The sequence below is a fragment of the Suricata suricatta genome, chromosome 6 (genome assembly GCF_006229205.1).
Source record: "Suricata suricatta isolate VVHF042 chromosome 6, meerkat_22Aug2017_6uvM2_HiC, whole genome shotgun sequence".
Lineage (NCBI taxonomy): Eukaryota > Metazoa > Chordata > Mammalia > Carnivora > Herpestidae > Suricata > Suricata suricatta.
In genome coordinates, this window is record NC_043705.1 from 19,047,470 (window position 1) to 19,073,085 (window position 25,616).

At 40.2% G+C, this 25,616-nt stretch overlaps 1 protein-coding gene across 1 annotated transcript in view; it reads left to right on the forward strand.

The window, feature by feature from the left end:
• Nucleotides 1-6: 6 nt before the first annotated feature.
• The window catches only part of LMNB1 (lamin B1), a 51,283-nt gene continuing 25,673 nt past the window's right edge, over nucleotides 7-25,616 (forward strand). Inside the window, exons 1-2 of the mRNA XM_029941817.1 lie at nucleotides 7-366; nucleotides 25,181-25,337. Of these exons, the coding sequence (XP_029797677.1) occupies nucleotides 14-366; nucleotides 25,181-25,337 (510 nt within the window). The 5' untranslated portion in view covers nucleotides 7-13. The remainder of the gene's footprint in view (nucleotides 367-25,180; nucleotides 25,338-25,616) is intronic.

Here is a 25,616-nt window from a genome sequence, read left to right on the forward strand (position 1 = left end):
CCCGCCGCCCGCCATGGCGACGACCCCCGTGCCGCCGCGGTCGGGGAGCCGCACCGGCCCCGCCACGCCGCTGAGCCCCACGCGGCTGTCGCGGCTCCAGGAGAAGGAGGAGCTGCGCGAGCTCAACGACCGCCTGGCCGTGTACATCGACAAGGTGCGCAGCCTGGAGACGGAGAACAGCGCGCTGCAGCTGCAGGTGACCGAGCGTGAGGAGGTGCGCGGTCGCGAGCTCACCGGCCTCAAGGCGCTCTACGAGACCGAGCTGGCGGACGCGCGACGCGCGCTCGACGACACGGCCCGCGAGCGCGCCAAGCTGCAGATCGAGCTGGGCAAGTTCAAAGCCGAGCACGACCAGCTGCTCCTCAAGTGAGTGCTCGTCTGGGGGCCGCGTGAGCCTCGCACGAGGGGCGGGGGGCGCAGCGGCGGGGCGGGAGAACCGTGGCCGAGTGCCCACGCCCTTTGGAAGGAGAAAGAATACAGTGTTTCTTAGCGGGGACAGGGGTTGGCGGAGGAGGGGTCGAGTTGTAGCGACGGTGTGACCGGGGGATGCACATTTCCGTCTGCTCGCTACTTAGCAGGACCGGGTGGAGCGCGCACCTGAGGCCGCCAAGGAGGACTGGCTGGCTTCGGGCCCCGGACCCCGAGATCCAGAAGGGTTCTCCGGCCGGGGGTGCCCGGCGGGCCCCCGGTGTGGGGAGGTGGCGTCTGGGCGCGCGCTCGAACGCGCGCTCCTGTTTCCGGCCGGGCCGGAGACAAAGCGGCTGGTGGGTTCGCGGCGCAGGGATGGCCGGCCGGGAAGATGGGCTGCCCGCCTCTAGAATGAATGAGCTGTGCGCGGGCCGAGAGAGGAAGGGGAGGGACCAGTCTCTAGCGTCCCGGTCTCCCGGGGGTGGGTCCTGCTTTGGCGCGCTCCGTCTGGGCCCTGTGACATTTTGCAATCCTTCTACGCCTGTCTTGGGCGGGGTCTGAACCGGGCGCCTCTGCCGGCCCAGGCCGAGTTGGGGTTTTAAGCTCTTTAGCTTTCTCTAGGGAAAGGTGGCCTTGCTGCAAAGACAGGCGCGGGTCCCCTCGGGTGCTTTTGTGGACCCGATTCTGAAAGCTGGGATTTTGGATGGCGTGGCCACCGTTCTCTGATCTGTGGACTCCCTAGCCCCCAGCAGCAGTCTCCTCCCCGAGCTTTTGCACCCCCTTCATGTAGTCAGTTGGTCTTTCTGGTAGTGGAGAGACCGTTTCGGCGCCCGCGTCTGTCATTGTAATTAATGACAGGCCAGGGCAGGTGTAAGGGTTGTTGTGTAAATGTGAAGTGCTGTGGCGAGTTTGTAATTATTCCACGTAAGGGGGTCAGAGTTTTCAGACCAGGGCACTAGGATAAACTTGCAAGCCTTTGCGGAGCTTACCTTGACTTTTGAGGAGCAAAAGGGCATAATTGTAATCAGTAGGCAACTAGGGTTGAGGTCATGCTTTAGATATTTGCTAACTTTGCTCCCAGAACTCAAGGTCTCCATCCTCCATTGTTAGTGAAATTTCTGGATACGCTGGACTCCGACTTTGGCGGACTGTTTGCCCGTGAATGTCTTTCTGTTTGTATCTGTGTGAATGCTCCTGTCTCTGTCTCTCTGATTTTATGTGTGTGAATCTCTCCTCCCCCTCCTTATTAATATTTGAAAAATGGTTCATAAGAGGTGTGTGCAGTTGATAAAAAAAAATGAGTTAGACTGGCTTATAGTGAAAGGCTGGTGACAGTCTACTGCCTCTTTCCAGGAGGCAATAGAGTTTAGCTCTCTTTATTTTTATTTATTTGGGTGTTTAGTTTCGAAACTCAACAAGCTTATTTTTCTGTTTCTTGGATTTACCAAACTTTGGAGTCCTCTTTTGAAATGGGTCATTGCACTCACAGTACTGTTCAGGTTGTGTTAATTTTTTTGTTGCTGAGTTTTCTCAAATCCTAGATGCCAACTTGCTATTACTGTATGCACCACTAAGAAAAAAATATCAGGACCAGCTGTATAGGATCCATCCTGTTGGACCCATGTTTGTTTCAGAGATGTTAAAATGGGACAGAGTAAGCATCTGTTATGGGCTGGTCACTGTTCTATGTTGAGAGACTACGGAGATTTTTTAAAGAAATAAATTACTGCCCTTGTGTTGCTGAGTTGAGTACCGTAGGGGAGATACCCAGCAAGCACATAAAAGTCCTATTTCATCTAATCTGAAGCATTTTGATGCTGATGCTCTTGTAATCTCTTCAGAAGTTAACTACTGGAGATTTTTAATATAGTGACAAGACTGCCACCTGGCTGACTGTAGTTTTAAAATGCTATATATAAAGAGGAGGGGGAGATGAAGGAAGGGAGTCAAAAGATACACACAGTTATAAGCCAAATAAGTAGTAGGAATGTAACGTACAGCAGGATGTCTATAGGTCATCATGCCATATAATATATAGGAAGGTTAGGAGGCTAAATCCTAACAGATGAGTCTCATCACAAGGAGAATTTTCTGTCTTTTTAATTTTTTTGTATTTATATGAGAAGATGGATGTTAACTTGTTGTGTTAATCATTTCTCAGTTATATGTGAATCAAACAATCCTGCTGTACACCTTGAACTTACACAATGATGTGTGTCAATTACTTGTCAGTTAAAGTGGGGAAAATGTGGGGTGCCTAAGTATCTGAGTCAGTTAAGCATCCAACTTTGGCTCAGGTTATGATTTCACAGTTCATGGGTTTGAGCCCCAGGTCCAGCTCTCTGCTGACAGCTCAGAGCCTGGAGCCTGCTTCAGGGTCTGTGTCTCCTCTCTGCCCCTCCCCCCCTTCTGCTCCTTGTCTCTTTCTCAAAAATAAATTAAAAAAAGTGGAAAGAATGCTGTGTGTGGATTGTAAGATGCATGCTAGTTTCAACAAGATTAAAAAAGTGAAATATACATATATTTGAATCAATAAAATAATGTGTGATCTAATTTTATGTAATAACAGGTGCTAGGGTAATAAAAATAAAACAGGGCAAAGGGATGGTATGGTTAAGGAAGCCATGCTTAGGGGTTGATGATTGAAAATAATATTCTTTGAGATGTCCTTGTACTATGCTGGAATTATAAAAATGTATATATATTTAAGTTTACTTGTTTTGAGAGAGTTGGGGAGGGTGGGAGGGCACAGAGAGAGTGAGAATCTCAACCAGGCTCTGCACTATCAGTGCAAAGCCCAATGTGGGGCTAGAACTCATGAACCATGATATCATGACCTGAGCCAAAGTTGGATGGAAGCTTAACTGACAGAGCCACCCGGCTGCCCTTAAGTAGATACTTTTAAAGTCTGTATATATATTCTTGTTGCAAGCATCAGATGTATTTTCTTTTCTAACATGCCATCAGTCACTTAAGACAGGCCACATTTTACTTTGAGGTTTCAACCCTGATTTTTTTGGGGGGGGTGCAATTTTGCTCTTAAAAAGCCTTTGATTTTTCTCGACTAAAGAAGTCTTTCTAAAAATAGATAATCATAATATCTATTACATGAGTATTCTTTTTTCCCTGAAGCTTTCTGTGATTAGGATGTCCTGTGTGTAGCTAACATCCTAGGAATTGACCTGATTTCAACCCATGGTCCTCCTAGATCACGTTTTCTTTTCCCTGGTTTCTTCCCTCATTTTGTTGGAGAACATCCTTAAGTAACTTACTTAGAAAAGATGGCAGGATGTAAACTTTCTTGAAAAAAAAAAAGTTTGTAGAGAGAGTGCAAGCAGGGAAGGGGCAGAGTGAGAAGGAGAATCCAAGCAGGCTGCGGCCAGCACCCTGAGTGGGGCTCCATCTCACGACTGTTAGATCTGACCTGAGCCTAAATCAAGAGTCGGTTGCTTAACCAGGCTGAGCCACCAGAGGTGCTTCAGGATCTAAACTTTCTGAGTCCTGTGTGTCTCAAAATAACTTTGTTTTGTTGGGCTTGAATAATAGTTGGGATAGGTATAGAATACTGGTTGTAACCTTTTTTCCTCGGAACTTGGGAATTATCATATTGCTCCCTTGTCCTTTAGTGGCCAGTGTTGTACTGTCTGTCTCATGTCAGTCACAGTTACTCTCTTTTGGTAAATGTTTTTGCTTTTTTTTCTTTGGAAGCTTTGGAATCTTCTTTTATCATGGTTTTCTGAAATTGGATGGTGATGAGTCTAGCAATGGATATTTCTCTTATACCACCTGTTAAAAGTGGTTTCTTTCTATTTAAAAGTCTTGATCTTTATTTAGCTCTGGGAAATTTACTTTATTCCATACCTATCTGTTCCTTGTTTTCTTTCTTCTTTCTAGTTGGGATGTTAAGCACTTTTGTCTCTTGTCTCATTTTTTTTTTTCATTCTGAGAAATTACTTTGCCTCTTCTCTAGTTAAGTACTTTTTAATTAATTAATCTTTTAATAGTGACATTCTAAAGACCGAAGTCATGCTTTCAATTCCAAGAAATTTTTTTGTACAGATATTTCTCTTTTATTCAATTTGTTTCTATTTTAAGAATGTATTGTTTTCTTTAATCTCTCTGAAGGTAATATTTAGAATTTTCTTTTTAAAGTGCTTTTCTGTTCACTGGATTATCTCTTTTATCCTCCCTGGTCAGTTCTATTTGTTTGGATTGGCTTTTTCTTATAAGTTATTTTTGTCACATGTGTGATCTTTCTCCTTGGTTGTCAGTATTTACAAATGAATGGTTGAGAATTGCTGCCTTAGTTGTTTAGGTAGCTCCTTCCCTGGTTTTCTAATGGAAGGACACATTAGGACCTCTATATATGACGGATGTGCTGAGGACTAAATTGTTGGAAAGCCTGCAGTTAGGCTAAGGGATGCTGAGGAGGATCAGGTATAAAGCTGGTCCATGAATGAATGCCCCCATTTTAAGTCTCCCTCATTTTCCCCTGTAGTTTTTATGTGCATGTTTTGTGATACGTACTTTTATCTGCTTTTCATCTTCTAGAAGTTCATTGGAATGTCTGATAATATCCCTTCTCCCACTCACTTTGGTGCTATAGGTTTATTTATTTTTAAATGTTGATATATCTTTGAGAGAGAGTGCACAAGAGCAGGAGAGGGGCAGAGAGAGGGGAAGTCGGAGGATCTGAAGTGTGCTCCATGCTGACAGCAGAGAGCCCGAAGTGAGGCTTGAACTGTCAAACTGTGAGGTCATGAACTGAGCTGAACTCAGATGCTTAATGGACTGAGTCACCCAGGTACTCCTGATGCAGGTTTATTTTATGTGGCATATTTAACTGCTTTTTTATGAGGCTGTACTGGGTGGCCAATACTTATATGTAGTAATTCTTAGAAATCTTGGAAATAATTTAATTTTGAGCAATAGTTGCAGTGAGATTTTTTTTTTTTTTGTCTATTTGGGTCCGTTTAGCTCTTGCATTTGTTTAAGAATAATTTTGTTTTTAATTTTTTATTTAAAGTTAAGAGTCTTTGTAAATTAGAATATCATTTAGGTAGATTAAGAAAATTATAGATTCCGAAATTAGTCCCTTTTTGGTTCCTCTGCACACAGCGCACTCAAAGACAGAAGAATTTGTGGAGATGCTTGGTCCTGCTGGAGAGAATTTAACACCAGCTTCCATCCATGTGGTCTCTCACAGGAAAACAGCTCAGATCTAAGATACAGCTACTCTGATTCAGTCCAAACCTAATTATATGTCATTGGAAGCTGTTTTGATGAACAGTTTCCAAGAATGATGATGAGTGCCATCAGTCAACACTGGAAACAGAAAAGTATAAAGGAAGATTGGCATTTCAGAATTTCAGTGTTAACTAAATAAACAGGAAAGGTAGACAAATGTAAGAGAAAGTAAGTTTGTTGGTCAGTTGTTGAGTAACTAATTGTATGGATGCATACTTTTTTTCCCCTTCAGTGATACAGGTCCACAGCTTTTTATGTAAAATCCGTAAGGCCAGGTGTGTTATAGAAGTAAAAACAATTGCAATTTTAAGGTAATTTGCATGTGTGATATGACTTCCCTCAGTGGAATCTGGGGTGGCACTCCATTGTGAAACACATTTCTGCAAGGAAAGTATAGGAGAAAGACAGCTAAAAATAGCCTCATACCCGTTTAGGTTAGGTTTTGCCACCAAATGAATTAATTTTAGGTTTTGAAAACTCTGGAAGTGCACATAAGAGAATGTGGGTTTGTGTTTTTAAGTTAACTGCTTTAAATTTTTTTAAATGTTTGTTTATTTTTGAGATAGACACAGTGTGTAAGGGAGGGAGGGACAGAGAGAGAGGGAGACCCAGAATCCTAAGCAGATTCCGGCTTTGAGCTGTCAGCCCAGAGCCCCATGCAGGGCTTGAACCCATGAACCGTGAGATCATGATCTGAACTGAAGTTGGATGCTTCGCTGACTGAGCCAGCCAGGGGCCCCCAAATTAGCTGCTTTTTATTAAGTTCACTTGATTCATTAGGTTCTAAACATTGTCTTTTATTCCTCATTTGGTTTATTGTAACATTAAAGCTTGAAAAGCTACAAAATTAACTCTAAGTTTCTCTTTTTGAGAGTCAGAAATTAATTAGGAAAGTGGTAATGGGAGCTCACTGGTATACATCAAATATAATGGCTGCTGTAGGATTGTTTGAGCAGGGCAGTTTTACTGTTTTTTCGTTTAAAAGGACTTAGGATATCCCACAAAGCATAGTTTAATGTTTTATAGGTATTAGGCCTTCAGCCAGTGTTTTCAAATTAGTCTCTGAGATACTGTACAGAATTTAATTATTTAAACCGTAATTTCATGTGTTTTCAAAACAAGTGGTGCTTCTTTTTAAATATAATTTATGAAAATAAGCTTTTTTTCTCCAAACAGAATAATGTTGTGTTTCTTCATGGCATATATGCACCATAAGATTTGTAGACTTCTTCCTGTCACCATTCCCAGGCATCGTTTCTTTGAGGAAAATGGGTTTGAGATTGAGCGATCAAGCCTATTGGTATATTCCTTTGGGGGAAATAACATTCTTTTGATACTGGTTTGTTACTACATTAGTAAGGAACCTTCTAATGAGAAATTTGGACTTGAGTGTTTTCATTTAAAAGTACATACAGGTACTGAGGTGCCACTAATGAGTATGTTGGGACACTGAGTCACAATAGCATGAGGTTGGCTAGTATCAAGCAAGAGTATTTTGCAAAGTTGCAATTTTATTTTTTGTGACTCGAGTATTTGAATTCTTTGGGCCTGTGTTTCCTCTGTATAAATGGAATAAGGAGTACATAGTAGTGTTCTAAATCTCAGGAAGAAATAAGAAACTAATGCCATTTGTTTCTTGTTATTTACTTGTGTCATAATAATGGATGAATTTTTGTCTGGTAATACTTGGATAAAATATTGCTGATAATTTTAACCAGGAAAGATGCTAAAATTTTAGCAGCTTTAAAGAGTACTGAAATATAAATACGATAGAATAATTTTTCCTGTTACTTTCCTAGTGGGGAAAGGGGTTGGGATTTACTGTGTATCTGGTCTTAGTGCATATATATATACCTCTTTTGTTGGCTTTCTACATATCTCAGGCTTTCTACATATCTCAGTCACAGAATGACATTTAGGGAAGGTGCACAGACTAAACAACACCAGCAGGGTTGTTCTAATGTTTGTATTCAGTTTTCAAACTTAAAATAATAAATGCTAACCTGCCTTAGGAAATTTTCTTTGTACATGGGATGATTAGTTGAAAAACAAAAACCGAGGCACATGGGGGCCTCAGTCGATTGAGTGTCCGACTTCGGCTCAGGTCACGATCTCATGGTTCATGGGATCGAGCCCCGGATCGGGCTCTGTGCTGACAGCTAGCTCAGAGCCTGGAGGCTGTCTCAGGTTCTGTGTCTCCCTCTCTCTCTGACCCTCCACTGATCGTGAGGTGTCTCTCTGTCTGTTAAAAAAAAAATTAGAAAAACAAAAACCTCATCACATGTATTGCTTGATCTTTCCGTTATTTATGTCCTAATTTTGCTCTGGTAGAAGCAAGTTGACAGTAACACGCTGGCCTCAATATAAAGACTGCATGTTAAAATTAATTTTCAGGGGAATACTTGGAAGGGTGAAACCTCTAGAATTGGTGTTAAAGTCTAGAAAGGAGATGCTAGGTAATTAAACTGTCATAACACTTCCTTCCTATGCTTTCAAAGGATGTCTGGTAGAGCAGGATACCTTGTAGAGTTGTTGGAATTTAATCCCTAGATTTAGGAGTGCCTGGGTGGCTCAGTTGGTTAAGCCACTGACTTCGGCTCAGGTCATAATCTCATAGTTCATGGGTTTGAGCCCTGCGTTGGGCTCTGTGCTGACAGCTAGCTCAGAGCCTGGAGCCTGTCTTTGGATTCTGTGTCTCCCTCTCTCTCTGACTCTCCACTGCTCATGCTGTCTCTCTCTCTAAAATAAAACATTTAAAAAAAAATCCCTAGATTTAATCCCTTTAACTCGGTAATCTTTTAGTGTACTCAGATTCAAGAAAGTAAACACAGAATGAAAGATAAAGCACTATAAAAATATGCTGCTGGTTCTTTTTTCCCCCCTCTGCACAGTCTGTTAATGTTTGTCCTTTAATTTGTCCAGATGACATTACCTCTGATATGTCTGAGTTAGGGATCTTCAGAATTTTAGATCACCAGTGTAGGTCTCTTTTGTGCACAATAGTGAAATTGAGGCTGAGGCATCACTTGAGTGATGGGAGCCTAACTGAAGTTCCCACTTATTACTGGGATCTAAGGATGTTTCCTAGTCAGGATTTTTAACTTCTTTTTTTCACTCTTCTTCTGTGATAAGGGATTATGTGTTGGCTGTTACATTTGGGGACTTAAAAAAATGAGCTTTCTTATTACACAAAATTATATGTTTTTTTATGGGAAATTAGAAAACACAGGTGAACACCAAGAAAATAAAAATCGTCCATAGTTCCATAAAAAAGAGCTCTGAAGTTTTCCTACTAATATGCATATTGTTAACAAAAAAATGATTCTTCTTAAATACTAGTATGTAACCTTTTTTCATGCAGCACTGTTTAGTGATTATCTTTTCCCCATCAGCAACTGTACCGTACTATCATTTAACACATTTAAAAAAATTTTTTTTTGTTTTATTTATTTTTAATACAGAGAGAGAGCATGAGAGGGGGAAGGGCAGAGAGAGAAGGAGACACAGAACTGGAAGCAGGTTCCAGGCTCTGAGCTAGCTGTTAGCACAGAGCCTGACGCGGGGCTCGAACCCACGAACGTGAGATCTGACCTGAGCCGAAGTCGGAGGCTTAACCGACTGAGCCACCCAGGCACCCCATCATTTAACACATTTTAAAGATACATTGATAACTTTAATTGGTTACATAGCTTAACTGTGACCAAGCATGTGTACTTCTCAGTGACTGTATCTCCCCGTTTCCTCAGAGGTAGTTAGAGGGCCATGATTATCTTCTTTTCTCTTGCTGACAGTAACATGTTTTTTCCTCTGGTTAACTTAATGGTTAAATTTTAACTAGTTGACTGATTAAATGTTAACCACTGGATAAAGTAATTACAGTTTTCCCAATTTTTGATGCCACCAGCAACAGATGAGTGAATTTAATTTTAATTTTGAAATCTTTCTAGCTCTTGATTGTTTTTATATTGTTAGGCTTATATTGCTGGCATAAAGGCATAAAATGATTGAAACTTAGGTTATAACCTTAGATTTCTGATGATATTTTTGGTGTATGACTAGATGACAAATAACATTTTCCTTAGCTAATCTGTTTACTTGGTCCTTTAAAAATTTTTTTTTAATGTTTGTTTATTTTTGAGAGAGAGAGACATAGAATGAGCTGGGGAGGGGCAGCTAGAGAGGGAGACACAGATTCAGAAGCAGGCTCTAGGCTCTGAGCTTTCAGCACAGAGCCTGATGCAGGACTCGAGCTCACAACAGTGAGATCATGACCTGAGCCAAAGTCGGATGCTCAACCAACTAAGCCACCCAGGTGCTCCTTAAATATAACTTTTTGCCTTCACTGCATCCACATTTATTAATCACAGATTAAATCAGAGCCCTTTTGCTGCTGGAAGGGGCCTTGGATCATGCAATCTAACCAACTCGATTTGTGGGTACAGAAATTGAGAGCTAGAGAGATTAAGGTACTTGTCCAAGATACAGGACAGAAAGTGCTAACATTCATTTCGTGCTTAACATGTTTGCCAGGCACTCTGCTAGATGCTTTTTGGACACTGTCTTGTAAGTTGTGTGAGAACCCTGTTCGATGAGTTAGGAAACTTGAGGCTCAGAGAACTTGGCAGATAAGTGGTAGGGCTAGAATAGGTCCTAGCTCTGTCTTCCAGCATTGTCAGAGGGTTTTTACATGGATCATTTGTTTAGTTTTAAGTAAGCTCTATGGCCAACGTTAGGCTTGAACTCAACTCTGAGTTAGAGTTGCATGCTCTACCGTCTGAGCCAGCCCACTCTCCATGTGTCATTTTCTTTAATCCTTACATCCGTGCTGTTCTGCAGGCCTTATTTTGGTTCACCGACCTGAGGCAGGCCCACCAGGCACTGTCATTAGCTTGGGACTGGGAGTCTTACTTAGGGCAGCTGATTTTCAGGTCTGTTTGGTTGTTACTTTTGCAAATGGTACTGGATGTGTATTTTTCACAGTGATAGTTCATAGCCCCCAGGAGGTTATTTTGGATTTGTCAAGAGCGTGCAGTAATGGAAGCAGCTGTTTGAAATACTGAGAGCTTCATTTGCTCATAAGAAAAGGGTGAAGTTGAATTATTGAAAAAGACTTTTTATTTTCCTTCTTAGAAAGCTATTTTCCTACTTTACTCTATACCTTAATAACAATTTTAAGAGGGATTAAAATCTCTTAAGTCTTTAATACTCATGAGAGAAATGTTTTCTTTTTTTATAATTTTTTTTGAGAAATGTTCTTTTCATTTTTTATTTAGTGTACATTTATGGAATAGTACTATATGCCAGGCCTTAGATGGGACACTCAGTTCTTGTTATCAGGTTGCTTACAGTCTCGTGGGCAAAACAGAAAACAAACACTATGCTATTGTGATACTGTAAATGTGGTATATTAATACAGTGTAATAAGTGTTATGATAGCGGTATCTACATGGTGCTGTGGAAGAAAAGACCAAGGCAAACTAGGAGCCTTCTGAAGTTTTGAAACACATCCCAGGGGAACTAGACTGAGTTTTGGGAGATGAGTAACTAGAAGTTGGCTGGAAAGCATTAGGAGAGGGTGTTTGCCTGCCAGAGTCCAGCTCCAGCAGGTCCAGGGTCCCCTGAGGGAGAGATGGTGTCAGCGAAAAAGAGAGAGAGATGAGAGAGCCATGAGTTTCTTTCTTGGTCACTAGCCAGGCATCTCTGCTCTGTTTTGTGTCTTTATTTATAGATTAAGTGTTAACATGACATCAAAAAGTGGAATTTTTACTACAAATAATTCTCAGTGATAAGATGCCTTGAAAAGGGTGCAGAAACAGGTTTTACAGAGGCAGTTTTGTAAAACTACTCTAATTACAATGAAGTAATGTACCATAATAGGATAACAGGATATTCTCAGTGAAAAGCAGATAACATACACATTTGTTTGAACCGGTAGAAAATCTTACAACTAAGAAGATAGGATGTTTTCAGTGAGAAACAGCAAACACATTTGTTTATATCAATAACACTAAGATTTAGGCATAAAAAAGGCTAGGAGTCATTCTGTACTGGCTCACCAGAGGAAGAATGTATTCCTGCTGGTTAGGAAATAAACCTTTTGTCAATGTACATATGTGATAGAGGGTGGTTGGATTTTAGGAAATGAGGAGACTTAAGAATTTCAGGTAGAAAAGTGACCTGAACAGCCAAATGGTCTGGCCATTCTGTGGGGGAAACCAAGAGTACAGATAAAACACTGGTAAGGACACTTGAGGCGGCCCCTGAGCTCACGCAGGCAGTGGGAAAGGACAGAAAGTGGATTTAAGAGATCTGAAGCATGGGGGACTCGGGAGGAGAGAGTTTAGGGCGACTCTGCTTCCATGCGTGGGTGCCTGGGGAAGTGTTTAGAGAACCTACTCATGGTTAGAGTGAGATGGTGCTGTTTGTTGGACTTCCAGGTGGAGATGTCACATGGCAATCTAGAGTACTTGCCTGGAGCTCTGGAGAGACTCTGAATGGAGATACAGTTTCAGGAGCAAGGATCAGAGGTGGGGATAAAGACAAAAGAGAAGAGGGGCAGAGACATGGAAAACATCTTCATGTGAGGACTAGGTAGGGAAAGGAAAACTCACACTGGAGATGGTGAGCAGTAGCCAGAGAGGGAGGACAAGAGTTGAGTCATGGGACAGAGGTTTTAAAGGAATGCTAGGACAGTTTTGGTTTGATAAGTCCTAAAAGTTATGTTAACTTTGGTGGCTGGCAGATTATTGCTTATTGTGAGGAGTGCATAATGCTCGTAAAGGGCAGTGGGGTCAAAGCCACGGACTCTAATTAAGGAAGGAGTAGGAAGAAAGATCGGGAGATCACTTGTACAAGAATGTTGGCTGTGAAGAAGGGACATTCTTAAAGATTTATTTAAATAGACTCTCAGGGCTCCTGGGTGGCTCATTCGGTAAGTGCCTGACTTCAGCTCAGGTCATGATCTCACGGTTTGTGAGTTCGAGCCCCCATATCAGGCTTTGTGTTGATAGCCTGGAAGCCTGCTTTCTATTCTGTGTCTCCCTCTCTCTCTGCCCCTCCCTCACTTGCACATGCTCATAAAAGTAAAATAACAAAAATAGTAAAAAAATAAAAAAATAGATTCTTATTTGAACTTTATATCACGGAACATTGGAAAGGGGACCAGAACACTTACCCTTAAGAGGGCCTTGCAAAAGTGATTTCCTTTGTCTGGACTTCTCTCATCCTTGGGTTAACACCTCGTCTCTCTGATGTCCACTGCATCCATTTTTTTAGGGAAGTCCTTCTTCACTATCGGATGTTTTCAATTTGACCCGAGGAGTGGGAAAAACAGGACTATGCAGCAGTATGTATGTGTGTACGTAATTTAAGGACTCCAAGGATTCTCCCAAGGCATCTGATAAAAAAAAAATTACCTTCAACTGTTTTCACTGCTCATTTGAAATTTTTATGTAAATGACATTATTGACTTTGTGCTATGGAAGATGGGGAATTGAGTTCTTCATTGTGTTCTTCATAGCACATTTTCTAACTCGTAGTGTCCTAGTACATTATATTTTGGACCAGTTTAGATCAGTTTTTGTGGTATTTAAAGTATTAATTCAGTGTGGTGCTACAGATGCTCCTTTAACACCTATTAGCTCATATTTGGCTTTTAAATAGAGAAACGATATTACTGTAATTGGAGGTCGTATTGATTTATATATGACTTTTCCTAGTAAAGGGGAACCAGAAGGTCAAGAGTAGAATTTAAAGGTAAAGAAAGCCTTCAGTTCCACTTTCAGCTCTATGTTACTGTATTTTCATTATTTTTTATTTTTTAATTGAAGTATAGTTGACACACTGTTATATTCGTTTCACGTATATAACAGTTATTCCACACTCCTGTCCCTAAGCTATGCTCACCACAAGCGTAGCTGCCTGTCTGTTATGTTATGACTCTACTCTGTATCATTGTTGAGCTCTGTTACAATACCTTTGACTGTATTCCCTATACAGTGCCTTTATCCCTGTGAAGGACCCATTCAGTAACTGGAAGCCTGGATTTCCCTCTGCCCTTCAGCTATTTTGCCCATCCCCCCCCCCCATTCCGCCCTCTCCCTTCTGGCAACCATCTGTTTGTTCTCTGTATTTATGGGTCGGTTTCTGCCTTTCACCTTTATTTTAAGAAACTTAAACCTGAGTGCTGCTCCCAGGATTCCCTTTCCCAGACAGCTACATTCCCCTTGGTGTGTTCAGAGCTCTTCTCTCTCTCTTGTCTCAATTCCTGCAAGCCAGCACAACCACTCTTGTGCATTTGTAAATATTCTTGAGGCAGTTAGAGCCGCACGAACTTCCCTGCCTGGGTTGTCCAAGTCATTTCCTGAGGTACTGGTTTTATATTATTGCTGGTGCTCTTGTTACAAAACTGCATAGGTTTTGAGAGGATTGTTCCAACTTGATTTTTCCATTTGATCTGTTACTATAGTGTCTGCGCAGGGGAAGGGTTTTCAGGAACACATACTGTGTTATGGCAGAAGTGCCTGCACGTGCTGTGAACATCATTTCTAACAGAGGATAGTCCTTAGCTTTTCTTCCCTATACTGTCTTCTAATCACTTACGAAAACAGCATTTTTCCCACTTAGTTTTATCTAATTATATAGAAAGACTTGATACTGTTAAAACATCAAGTCATTTGAAATCATGGGGTTTTTTTAAATTAGCTTTATGTTATTGAAGAAATAACATTTGGAGGCTTAACACTCTTCTATAGCTAGTTATGTTGCATCAGCATTGGTAGTTTGGGTATAGAATCTGAGTTGTAAAGACTATTATTTCCTAGGATTTTGAAGTCATGGTTTACAGTTTTCTAGCTTTTGTTGTTGCTAAGAAGCACTATGAGTGAAAAATTAAAAAGCTTAAAGCATCCTTTTTTCTATCGAGTTCTGAAATTTCCTAAGAATGTCCCTTGGTGTGGATCTCTTTTTCTTCCATTGTGCTGGTCATGTGGTAATACTTTTTCAGTCTGGAAATCCATGTCCTTCAGTCCTTGTCAACTTTATTTATTTATTTTTATTTTGTTTTTAATGTTTATTATATATTTTTGAGAGAGAGAGAGAAAGAGAGAGAGAGCGAGCAGGGGAGGGGAGGAAGGGAGGCAGACACAGAATCCAAAGCAGGCTCCAGGCTCTGAGCTGTCAGCACAGAGCCTGATGTGGGGCTCAAACCCACGAAATGCAAGGTAATGACCTGAGCTGAAGTCAGACACTTACCAACGGAGCCACCCAGGTACCTTAGTCCTTGGCAACTTTAAAGAATTATTTGAAGCGATGAGGGGTCACTTGGTTGAGCATCTGACTCTTGATCTTGGCTCAGGTCATGATCTCATGGTTTGTAAGATTGAGCTCCACGTGGGGCTCTATGCTAACAGTGCGGAGCCTGCTTGGGATTCTCTCTCTCTCTCTCTCTCTCTCTCTCTCTCTCTCTCAAAATAAATACATAAACTTAAAACTTTATTTTATTCATGATTTTCTCCTATTTTATTACTTTCTGAGACTCTTGTGATTCAGATGTTGGACTTCTTAAATTGATTCTTTAGTTTTCTCATTTGAAGCTTTTTTTTCTCTTCTAGATGTTCTTCGTTTTACCTTCCAGGTTTTGCTGTCCTGTTTTAAATGTCTAATAGCTTCTTTTTACTCTCTGGATGTATCTTGGTCTTGTTTATATTTCTTGGATGCAGTACTTTTTTTTCTTTTACCTTTTCAGAAGTTTATTTTCCTTCACAGTTCCTATTTGCTCCAAGTTAATTTTCTCTTTCTTTCTTTCTTTCTTTCTTTCTTTCTTTCCTTCTTTCTTTCTTTCTTTCTCTCTTTCTTTCTTTCTATCTATCTATCTATCTATCTATCTAGGTCTTTGTGTCTGTCATTGTAGGAAATGGAAACCACTAGATATTTTAAGCAGAAAAGAAAATGCTATGGGATGCAGGTGCTTAGAAAGAAATTATTACAAGGGTTAGAGAGCTGGAATGATGCCTAGAACACTGTAGATTTTGGGAGCTTTTACATCTGAGGCCACCACTGAAGCCACTGAATTAAAAAAAAAAAACAGTATATAGCTACAGTTCAGGACCAGGAAGCCACCACCGCAGCGGCAAACACCTGCCTCATGATGCTTGGCAAACTGGAGAATGGATACTGGGATGCTGGAAAAACTTCAGACGAGAAAAATGTCCCATACCAGCGTCTCTTATAAATACATGTGCAAAAATGGCCGACAAAATACTAGCAAACCAAACCTACCAGTATGTAAAAGGACTATATATTATCTCCGTGTGAATTTTTTTACCCCCCCCGCCCCCCCACTTTTTAAGTAGGCTCCAAGCTGTGCCTGGAGCCCAGTGTAGGGCTTGAACTCCCAACCCTGAGATCCAGACCTGAGCTGATGCTTAGTTGACTGAGTCCCCCAAGTGCCCCAGCCATGTGGGTTTTATCTTGGGAATGCAAAGTCAGTTCAGTCTATGAAAGGCAGTAGTGTAATAAACCATATAATAGAATCAGGGGCAAAATCCCTTTCAATAGATGCAGCAGAAACATTTGCCAAAGTACACTACTCTTTCATAATAAAAATATTCCAATGAGGTGTAAAAGGAAGCTTCTTAATCTGATGAAGAGTTATCTATGAAAAAATTTTGGCCAATATGCTTGATTGTGAAGACTGGTTGCTTTCTTCCAAAGATCAGAACCCAGCCCAGGATGCCCAGTCTCACTGCTTGTTAGCATCAGCAGTGTAATGGGGGATCTAGCCAGGGCGGTTAGGCAAGAAAAAGAAGGAAAAGGCAGCCACCTTAGGAAAGAAGTGGTAAAACTGTTTCTATTTGCAGGTGCCATGCTTTCATAGGAAATCCTAAGGAATTAAAAAAAAAACAAAAACCTCTTGAGAGCTAATAAGTTCAGCAAAGCTTACAACATGGGAGCAATATACAGAACTCAAGTGTATTTCTGTACATTAGCAGTGAAGAATGAACAATCTAAAAATGAAGGTAAGAAAACTCCGTTTTCAATAGCATCAGAGAGAATAAAATATATAGGCATAAATCAAAAGACTTGTACACTGAAAGCTGTAAATTGAAGAAGACCTAAATGAATGGAAAGATATAGCATGTTCATGGGTTGGAAGATGTCAAGGTGGCATTTCTCTTCAAATTGACCTGCAGATGGGGGCCCCACGGTACTTCCTTCTTCCATATTGCTTATAGGTGCATTAGAGGATTTCGTTTTCCTCCAGAATCCTAGCTACTAGAGATTCTGGGAAATGTAGTTCTTACCTTTCCAGTTTAGGAAAGCACAGCTAGTAAGATGGAATGGATGTTGGGTGAGTTAATCCATGTGAGAGTTTTTCTCGGATGCTGATGGAAGGCTGTGTGCATGAGTGGGGCTTCTTGAGCAGGCCTCACTGTGGGCGATCTGGCAGGATCATGTCATTGGGAAGACCCACTGTCCGTGTTTTCAGGTCTTCCTTGAGCTTTGCTGCCCAGCCTGCTGTGAGCTGAGGGAGGTTGAGGGGACTCTCAGCATCTCTAGAGTCCACTGAGTTCCCCTACTTTGTGCGGCACTGCTGCCGTCAGGTGTGTCCTGCACTGCCAGGTCTAGGATTCTGCCCCACCCTCCTGAGAGGAAACCTTTCATCTTTTGCCACGGTGGGTGAGGGTCCATTGGCCAAGGAGCATGGTATGGAGTAGTTGTCTGCTTTGCTTCTGGTTCTCCTTCAGAGTTACCAGCTAGTTTTACTACAGAGTTACCAAGGTATCTCTTGTTACCACAATATCCGCAGTATAAACTAGGTTACTTCTCAGGTATCCCTGTGTCTGGCTTAGGATTCAGCACTCTTGTGTTGGCGAAGCTCATTTTCACTCATCCACCCATGTTAGGCATCTGAAAATTGTCATTTCCTCTTTGCGTTTGTCATTGTGAATTTGGGCTTTTGCTTGTTTTAGTTGGCTTTCTGGAGTCCTGTTTAATGTGGCATTTTTACCCTGAAGTTATTATCATGCACTGTTGGAGCACTGTGTATCGAGAAGGTTGCTGACACATTTCATGTGTTAGTTAAGACAGTTCTGTTTGGTTGATTGATTCCCTTATGAAAGTGGAATCTCATTGTGGAGAGGGTTAGTGTCTGACTTTGTTTCCTGTTGTATTAGTATATTTTTCTAGTACTCGCTAGGCTCTCCTAAGATAATTATTGGCTTAACAATTACCATTTTTGTAGGAGGCTATTTTCCTAGAAGATTGGGTTGCATGAAACCCGTAGAGGAGCAGTAAAACAATCATCTAGTAATTTCTAATTTGTGGTTCTGATTTAATTTCCTTCAAAGTACTTAAAAAACATTTTTTAACATTTATTTATTTTTGAGAGATAGAGAGATACAGAGCACAAGTCGGAGAGAGACAGCGAGAGGGGGAGACACAGAATCCGAAGCAGGCTCCAGGTACAGGGCTGTCAGCACAGAGCCTGATGCGGGGCTCGAACCCACGGACTCTGAAATAATGACCTGGGCCGAAGTCGGATGCTTAACCATCTGAGCCACCCAGGAGCCCCCTTCAAAGTATTGTTGACTTCTGCCATATATAATGTGTTTATTGTGTACCTCTCTACCCACTAGAAACTACCTTCCATAAAAGCAGGAACTTGTTATATTTTGATCACTGCTGGTTTCCAAGCCCTCCGATGAGTGGTGAGACAAACAGTTAAGGTTATTGTTTGTTTTCCTTTTTTCCTAAATAAGTCACTTTTTATTAGTATTTAAGCTCTAAGTATGCACTATAAGCAAACACAGAAGTAACTGTGAATGTCTTTTGTTTGAAGAAATAGGTATGTGGTCCAGTTTGAGTCTTATTTGGTATTTTTCCTAATTATATTGTAATTTCAATTATGGTTTGCCTGATTCTGATTGGATTATTGCTAATTTGTTGACTGGTCAGCTTATTGAATAAGTAGCAGAATTTACTCCCAAGAAAAATGATCAATTTCAGCTTTTGAGTTTGTACAGAAGCAACTTACTTAGTCCTTTTACTTGTGCCAGAAGAGACGCTTGTTAATGGAAATTGTGATCATATGACTTTCTAGAGATTTTGTGTGTTACATTTAGCTTAATTGGAGAGAAATTCATTTTTTTCCCTCAGTAAAAATACTGTGGATCCCATTCCTTTTTCCCTTGGAAGGGAAGATACTTTGGGGACAGAATTGAAGCTGGTGAATGACTGTTGGAACAAATGCTTATTTAATATGCATTTTGAGTCATTTGCTACTTGAAATGGATTAGTTTTAAGACAGAAGGTTTGTGTTTGGACATATTAATAATCCTTACCTTAAATTTAAAGTGAAGTTTATATTTCCTTAAAAAGCCTAGACCATGGCCAGATAGTCAAGGGCATGTTGATTTTGAGCTGTAGGTGTGAAGAGAGCCTCGGGAGCTGCGCTGATGGGCACTTGAATAATTGTTCTAGTGTGGAGAGGTGGCCAGCTGCCACCAGACAGCTGTTCGGGAGATGCTCACGGTGTATTCCAGCCCAGCGCTCAGACAGCTGGCCGTACTTGGCCTGGCTGTCCACGCAGAGTAGGTCTCTTCTGGGGGACTTAAAAATCCTTGTTTTGTGGTTCTGTTAGAAATCAGTTTTGTATAGAATGGTTTTTGTTAGGTTATCTGGCTGTAAGTGAAAAACTGCATGGCTTTTCTGTTTCATCCCCTATAATTTATTTGTTATTCTAAATAAGAATGGTCCTGAAGTGAAATGTTAGTGCTGAGTGCTGAGTTAAGAAAGGCAGCTGGACAGAGAAGGGGTGTCATTGGCATGGATTTCTTGTGTTCACTTTTCATTTTCCTTTTTCATCTCATTTCCATCTAGGGTATTATAATATGTACATTAGGGAAAATTTTCAATCTGTGTTGTGTCTATTCTTTAAAAAATCTTTATAATGTTTATTTTTATTTTTGAGAGAGAGATAGTACAGGGGGAGAGGGGCAGAGAGAGAGAGGGAGACACAGAATCTAAAGCAGGTTCCAGGCTCTGAGCTGTCAACACAGAGCCTGATGTGGGGCTTGAACCCATGAACTGTGAGGTCATGACCTGATCTGAAGTCAGACTCTTAAATGACTGAGCCCCCCAGGTGCCCTGAGTGTCTGTTCTTCTATAAGATGAACCTGACAGTCCATAATTGTGGGCTTCTCACAATTGCTAAGAAGTGATCTAAGCGACCAGAGAGTTGGCATAGTATTTTGCTGTAGAATATTATGAGTGGATTTTAAAACTGACATGAGAGGGGTCTGGTTTTGGTTTCCTTATGCTGTTCTTTTGCCTGACATGTTAAAGCAGTAATAAGAACCCCCACATACTAGTGTTTCTTTTTTTCTTATTTAGAAGCATGAATATTCCTGGTCTAGTTTTTTCCTTTTCAAATTTATAGCTTCTACAGTTCTATATTCTTAAGTCTCTCAATATTGTAACTTGGATGAATTTTTCTATAAGAACACACATTTCCAGCAGATTTTAGCAGGCGTTTATTGAACACAAATTTTTCCCTTTGTCCATACTTGGATATATGCAGTATAATAATCTTTGATGAATTTTGTGGAAATGACATTTAATATCCAGAAACTTTATTTATTTACTTCCTTTCTTACATAAATACAGAAACTACCTTTACCTACCTTTCTAGGTATGTAATTATTAGACCAACTGAGAGACCATCTGTAATTTAGATATCTTATTTTGAATTGTTTATGTACCTCTTTGTACCCATATGTACTATATATATATGAAAATCAAAGTACAAGCCCAAAAGTGCTTTTTTGAGAAAATACCTTGAAAATTATGGCACTTGTGAGAGAAGGAAACCAAACCCAAGCAAAGCATGTGCGTAGCTCCTGTTCTGAAAACGAACACAGATTCTCTATGTAGGTGACAGAGATCCACTGTAGGTGGTGATACAGAGAAGCTGAGTTCTGGGTGGGATGCTTGGCTGCCGGGGTCAGTAGAGCATGTGACTTAATCCCTGGGTCTTGAATTCAAGCCCCATGTGGAGCCTTCTTAAAAAAACAAACAAACAAAAAAAAAACCAAAAAAACCCACAAACAAAAAGAATTTGAGCTCCAAGCCTTTTTTTTGTAGTTGTGCTACTGGCCAAACTAGACACTTATTCGGCTGAGCACTTGTGAAACAAACTGATTTGTGTGACCAAAAAAATGTTAACAGAAGGGCAATAATTGGCCATTATCCAATTAAACTGTCCTGTAATGAGTTTCACATTATGTTCCAAGTATGTGTGTCTCTCAGTTTACTTCTTGATTTGTTTTACACTAGTGCTTTGTTGCTGTTTAAGTGGTTAATCTAATTTTCAAGGGTTCACAATTATACTAATTCAGTTTCAAATAGTTACTGTCATATGCTTACTAGGTCTTCAGTGACTTTCTGTGTGTTCTGTGCATGGAGTATGACTTTATCTAAAATGTGCTCTACATTTATTACCTAGTGAAGATGTATTTCCCCTAAGAACTACCTTGAACATTCATTTTCTAGTGATTCTGTAATTGAGTTTTTTATTTTTTAAATCAATTTTTAAAATTTTATTTATTTATTTTGAGAAAGCGTGAACTTGAACTAGTGAAAGGGAGAGAAAGAATCCCAAGCAGATTCCATGTTGTCAGCACAGAGCCTGATATGGGTTCAAACTCACTAAACATGAGATCATGACCTGAGGCAAAATCAAGAATTGGCCGCTTGACCAACTGAGCCACCCAGGCGCAAATCAGGTGCATTTTTGAATCTCCCGTTTCTTTATTGGTGGAGGTTGTCGAATTTGGGTTCACTTAGACAAAATGAAGGATACTTGAGTAGGAGCCCGGAATAATCCAAATGGAAACGGTAGTGCAGACATTGAAGCAATTCAGGCACTGAGTTCCAGAGCCAGTAGTCCAGAGCCAGTAGTTCAGTGCAGAAGCTAGGGTTGAAATGATAATCCTAAAACAAGTCAAGGTCAAAGAGGTGATAGGCTGAAAACCCAAGATGATGAAAGCAGTGAAGTACCGTGGTGTTGCTGGTAGTAGAAGGTGATCAGGAGTAATTCAGAAAGTGGCAAGTAAGCAGGTGCATTTAGGTTAGTCAAATAGACCTCAGGAGACTGTAGGGCTGGGTCCCAAAAGTTAATGGTACTAGGCTCTGTTGGGGAAGCGTATCCCTGCTGTATCATTGAAGCTATGTCTGTTACTCTTGAATCACTGCTATAGAATGTTAACAGGAATGTAAGTGTATCCTTTCAAGCTGATTATTTAATAGTCATTTATTGATTAGACCTGGTTACCGTTATGACTGATGAAATTTTAAGTTTTCTTGAAATGAAAGCTTTCGGTTGATTCATATTATTTTTATTAAGGGAGGCGATATTTTTTAAAGTTTATTTTACTTATTATGAGGTAGGGTGAACTAGCAGGGTAGAGACAGAATTCTAAGCAGGCTTTGCTCTGTCAGCACACAGTCCAACACTGGGCTCGATCTTAGGAACCATGTGATCATGACCTGAGCTGAAATCACCAGTTGGATGCTTAACGAATTGAGCCACCCAGGTGCCCCTGAGGGAGGCAGTTCTTAATTAGAATGGAGTATCGACTACATTTTATTAAAGTTTCCTGGGCTGCATTTGGAGTTTCTGTTCATCTGTAACCATCTACTGTAAATGGGTATATTTTTTGACTTATATTTAGCAGTGTGCATATTTCTAGTGTTAGATTCACATGCTGACTATAAATGAAAACACAGGAAAAGTCTCCTTATCTGGAGGTGGATAATAACTTAGGGTAGGTCAGCAACAAGGAATAAATCCAGTTAGGAAGTATTGTCAAAGAGGGGTGCCTGGGTGGCTCACTGGATTAAGGGTCCAGCTTCAGCTCAGGTCATGATATCATGGTTCATTGGTTTGAGCCCCATGTCATGCTTCGTGCTGACAGCTTACAGCCTGGAGCCTCCTTTGGATTCTGTGTCTCCCTATCTCTCTGCCCTTCCCCTGCTCATACTCTGTCTTTCTCAAAAATAAATGTTAAAAAAAGAAAAAAATATTGTCAAAGAAAAATGTGCACCATCTCCATAAGTGATAGCTCCTGATAACTTTGGACTCCTCCTCACTTGCTCTTTGTTCCGAGGTAGTGTCAGATGCTACTCTGTGCTTAGGTGGTGGCTACATTCAATTAATCTGTTGTGTATGCTTTACGAGGTCAATTCTGCAGGTTCTTGTAATTTGACCAAGTGCTGATAATTAGTTCAAGACTTCCTGTGTCCACTGTAATGAGTGAAAAACAAATGCGCATGTTTCATTATCCTTTAAATCAGTGAAATCAATAGGACGTGCTATAGCCTGTAAAAGGGATGTGACTTTTCAAATTCACTGTCCTTTCTGGTAGGCTGTTTTGGTTTCTGGGAAGCACAGGTTCACTTTCCTGGTGAGAAGTACCCCATTTGGAAGCACACTACATTATGATCTGAGATTTCAATATTAGATAGTGGTAGATAGTATAGTAGAATTTTTTGTGATTGTTAAGTAAACCAGTAGTTTTTATGAATATTGTGTAATGTATAAAATATGATTTTTGTTTTAAATCATGTTTTATTACATGTGTTTCTGCACAGCTTTGCTCATTTTTGTAGTGGGACAGAACTGCTCCTCATGAATATTGATTCTGTTCTAATGAGTTCTCCGCCTTAGAGCCAAGCCCTTGTACGAACTAGGCATTTATGTTTTAAATTAATGACTGTATGGGATTCCTTTTTTTTTTTTATCAACTAAGTTTTCCCCCCTCCAGAATGAGATGCCAGTGAAAGGATGCCATCTTGTGGTTTGTTATAAATATGGGATTTAAGAAAAAAAATGACTGGGATAGAACTGCTGAGATTTTATATATATATATATATATATACACACACACATATAGTTCTATGATACCAAAATGAGTAAGAGATGAATACTTTGGACAGTTTTTTAAAATTTTTGAGTAAAAAGATTACTTTAAAAATTCCTGTTAACTAAGGATTCCTCTTCTAGACCATTCTCAAGCATCAGTTGTAAAAATGCTATTCTGCAGTAGCAGTTTTAATTAAGAATTGTTACTGAGAATTTTGATCTTGGCTTTCCCGGTGCCACCAATTAATAATTGTTTGGAATGAAAAAAATACTGTCCTTTAAAATACAATTATTTGACGAAACATATCCAAAGGAACCTTAATTCTAAGTGAAAAGTGATATAAGTTAGAAGACAAAGAAACCTCAATTCAAAACTCATTTTGAGAGATTAAAACTATAAACTGAAATAGTATTTCAAGATATTGGGGAAGCCCTTATTTTTAAGTTAGGGAAATCTTCAAATCACCTCTTATGTATGAAAAGTGTTTGCAAGCCTGGGATCAGTTCTTATGTAATATTAAGGGAGTTTCTGTATAAAATAAAACAAACATTCTGACTCTCAAATACAGAGAGCTAATATGGTGGGTGTTGGGTTAAATAGGTGAAGGGGAGTAAGAGGTTGTAAGTCAGTCACGGGGATGTGTAAGTACAGTGTAGTGCTCAGGAATATTATGACGACTCTGTGGTGACAGATGATAACTGCATGCATCATGGTAATAAACATTTTGTAAATGTGTATAAATGTCAAATCACTGTGTTGCGCACCAGAAACTAACGTATGTCAACTATTCCTCAAATAAAAGTAAATTAAAAGGTTCCTATATGATACCTCATCAAGTCATAAAATTGCTTTTTAAAATAAGTTCTTCATTTTCAGAGCACCTTGGTGGCTTAGTTGGTTAAGTGTCTGATTCTGGCTCAACTCATGATCTCATGGTTTGTGGTTCAAGCCCCGCATCGGGTTCTGTGCCAACAGCTCAGAGCCTGGAGCCTGCTTCGGATTCTGTATCTCCCTCTCTCTCTGCCCCTCCCCTGCTCATGCTCTGTTTCTCTCTGTCTCAATAATAAACATAAAAAATACCTTCCTTTTAAAATCTTCTTCTATATCTTGATTTATGTGTCCTGTATGTCGTGGATTTAATACTTATTTTATTTTATTTTGTTTTACTTATTTAAAATTTTACTCATTTTTGAGAGTCAGAATTGACTGAACCACCCAGGCACCCCATATTAATTGTATTTTAAAATAATACTTTTCTATTTCTTGAAAAACATCTTCTCTTACTGAAATATGTGGTTCCTCTTTATGGAACAGGAAGAGCAAACGTTCTTACTCACAGACAGCCAGGATTCTGGAACTTTGGCCCTATGGACCTCTTTTTTGACCTAGAACCATTAATAATCATGGAAGGGAAGGCATTGAAGCAGAATGCTATCCAGCAAAACTGTAGCTACAATGCTCCTGAATTGCTCCTCTAATTTTAGTAGATTATGGCAGCCTTTATTTAAACTGCATCTTCTTCTGTTTGCCTTCAGCAAGGAGGGAGAAGGCTTCAAGTCGGGGGTATAATTTGGTATCTTGTACCTTTAAATGTCTTACAGTTACGCTAAGAAGGAGTCGGATCTTAATGGAGCCCAGATCAAGCTTCGAGAATATGAAGCAGCACTGAATTCTAAAGATGCAGCTCTGGCCACTGCACTTGGCGACAAAAAAAGTTTAGAGGCAGATTTGGAGGATCTGAAGGATCAGATTGCCCAGGTAAGGCAAACTCTGCTTTTGAGCCGTATTGGGAGGTTCATTGCCCCATCTGACTGGGTTGATGGAGTTTTGAATTAAATTTGAAAATATTTTTTGGTTTAAAAAAATATATATATATCTATTTGTGGCTTACCTGAAGAATAGTCTTAAGACAGCTAACATACAAAGTATCTTCACCTCTCAGTCATTGTGTCTGGGTCATGCAGATTTTCCTGCTGCTCTTCTTGTTGGGCTTATGCTCATTCTTGCTTTCAAAACCTATGTCATTATTGTGCCAAA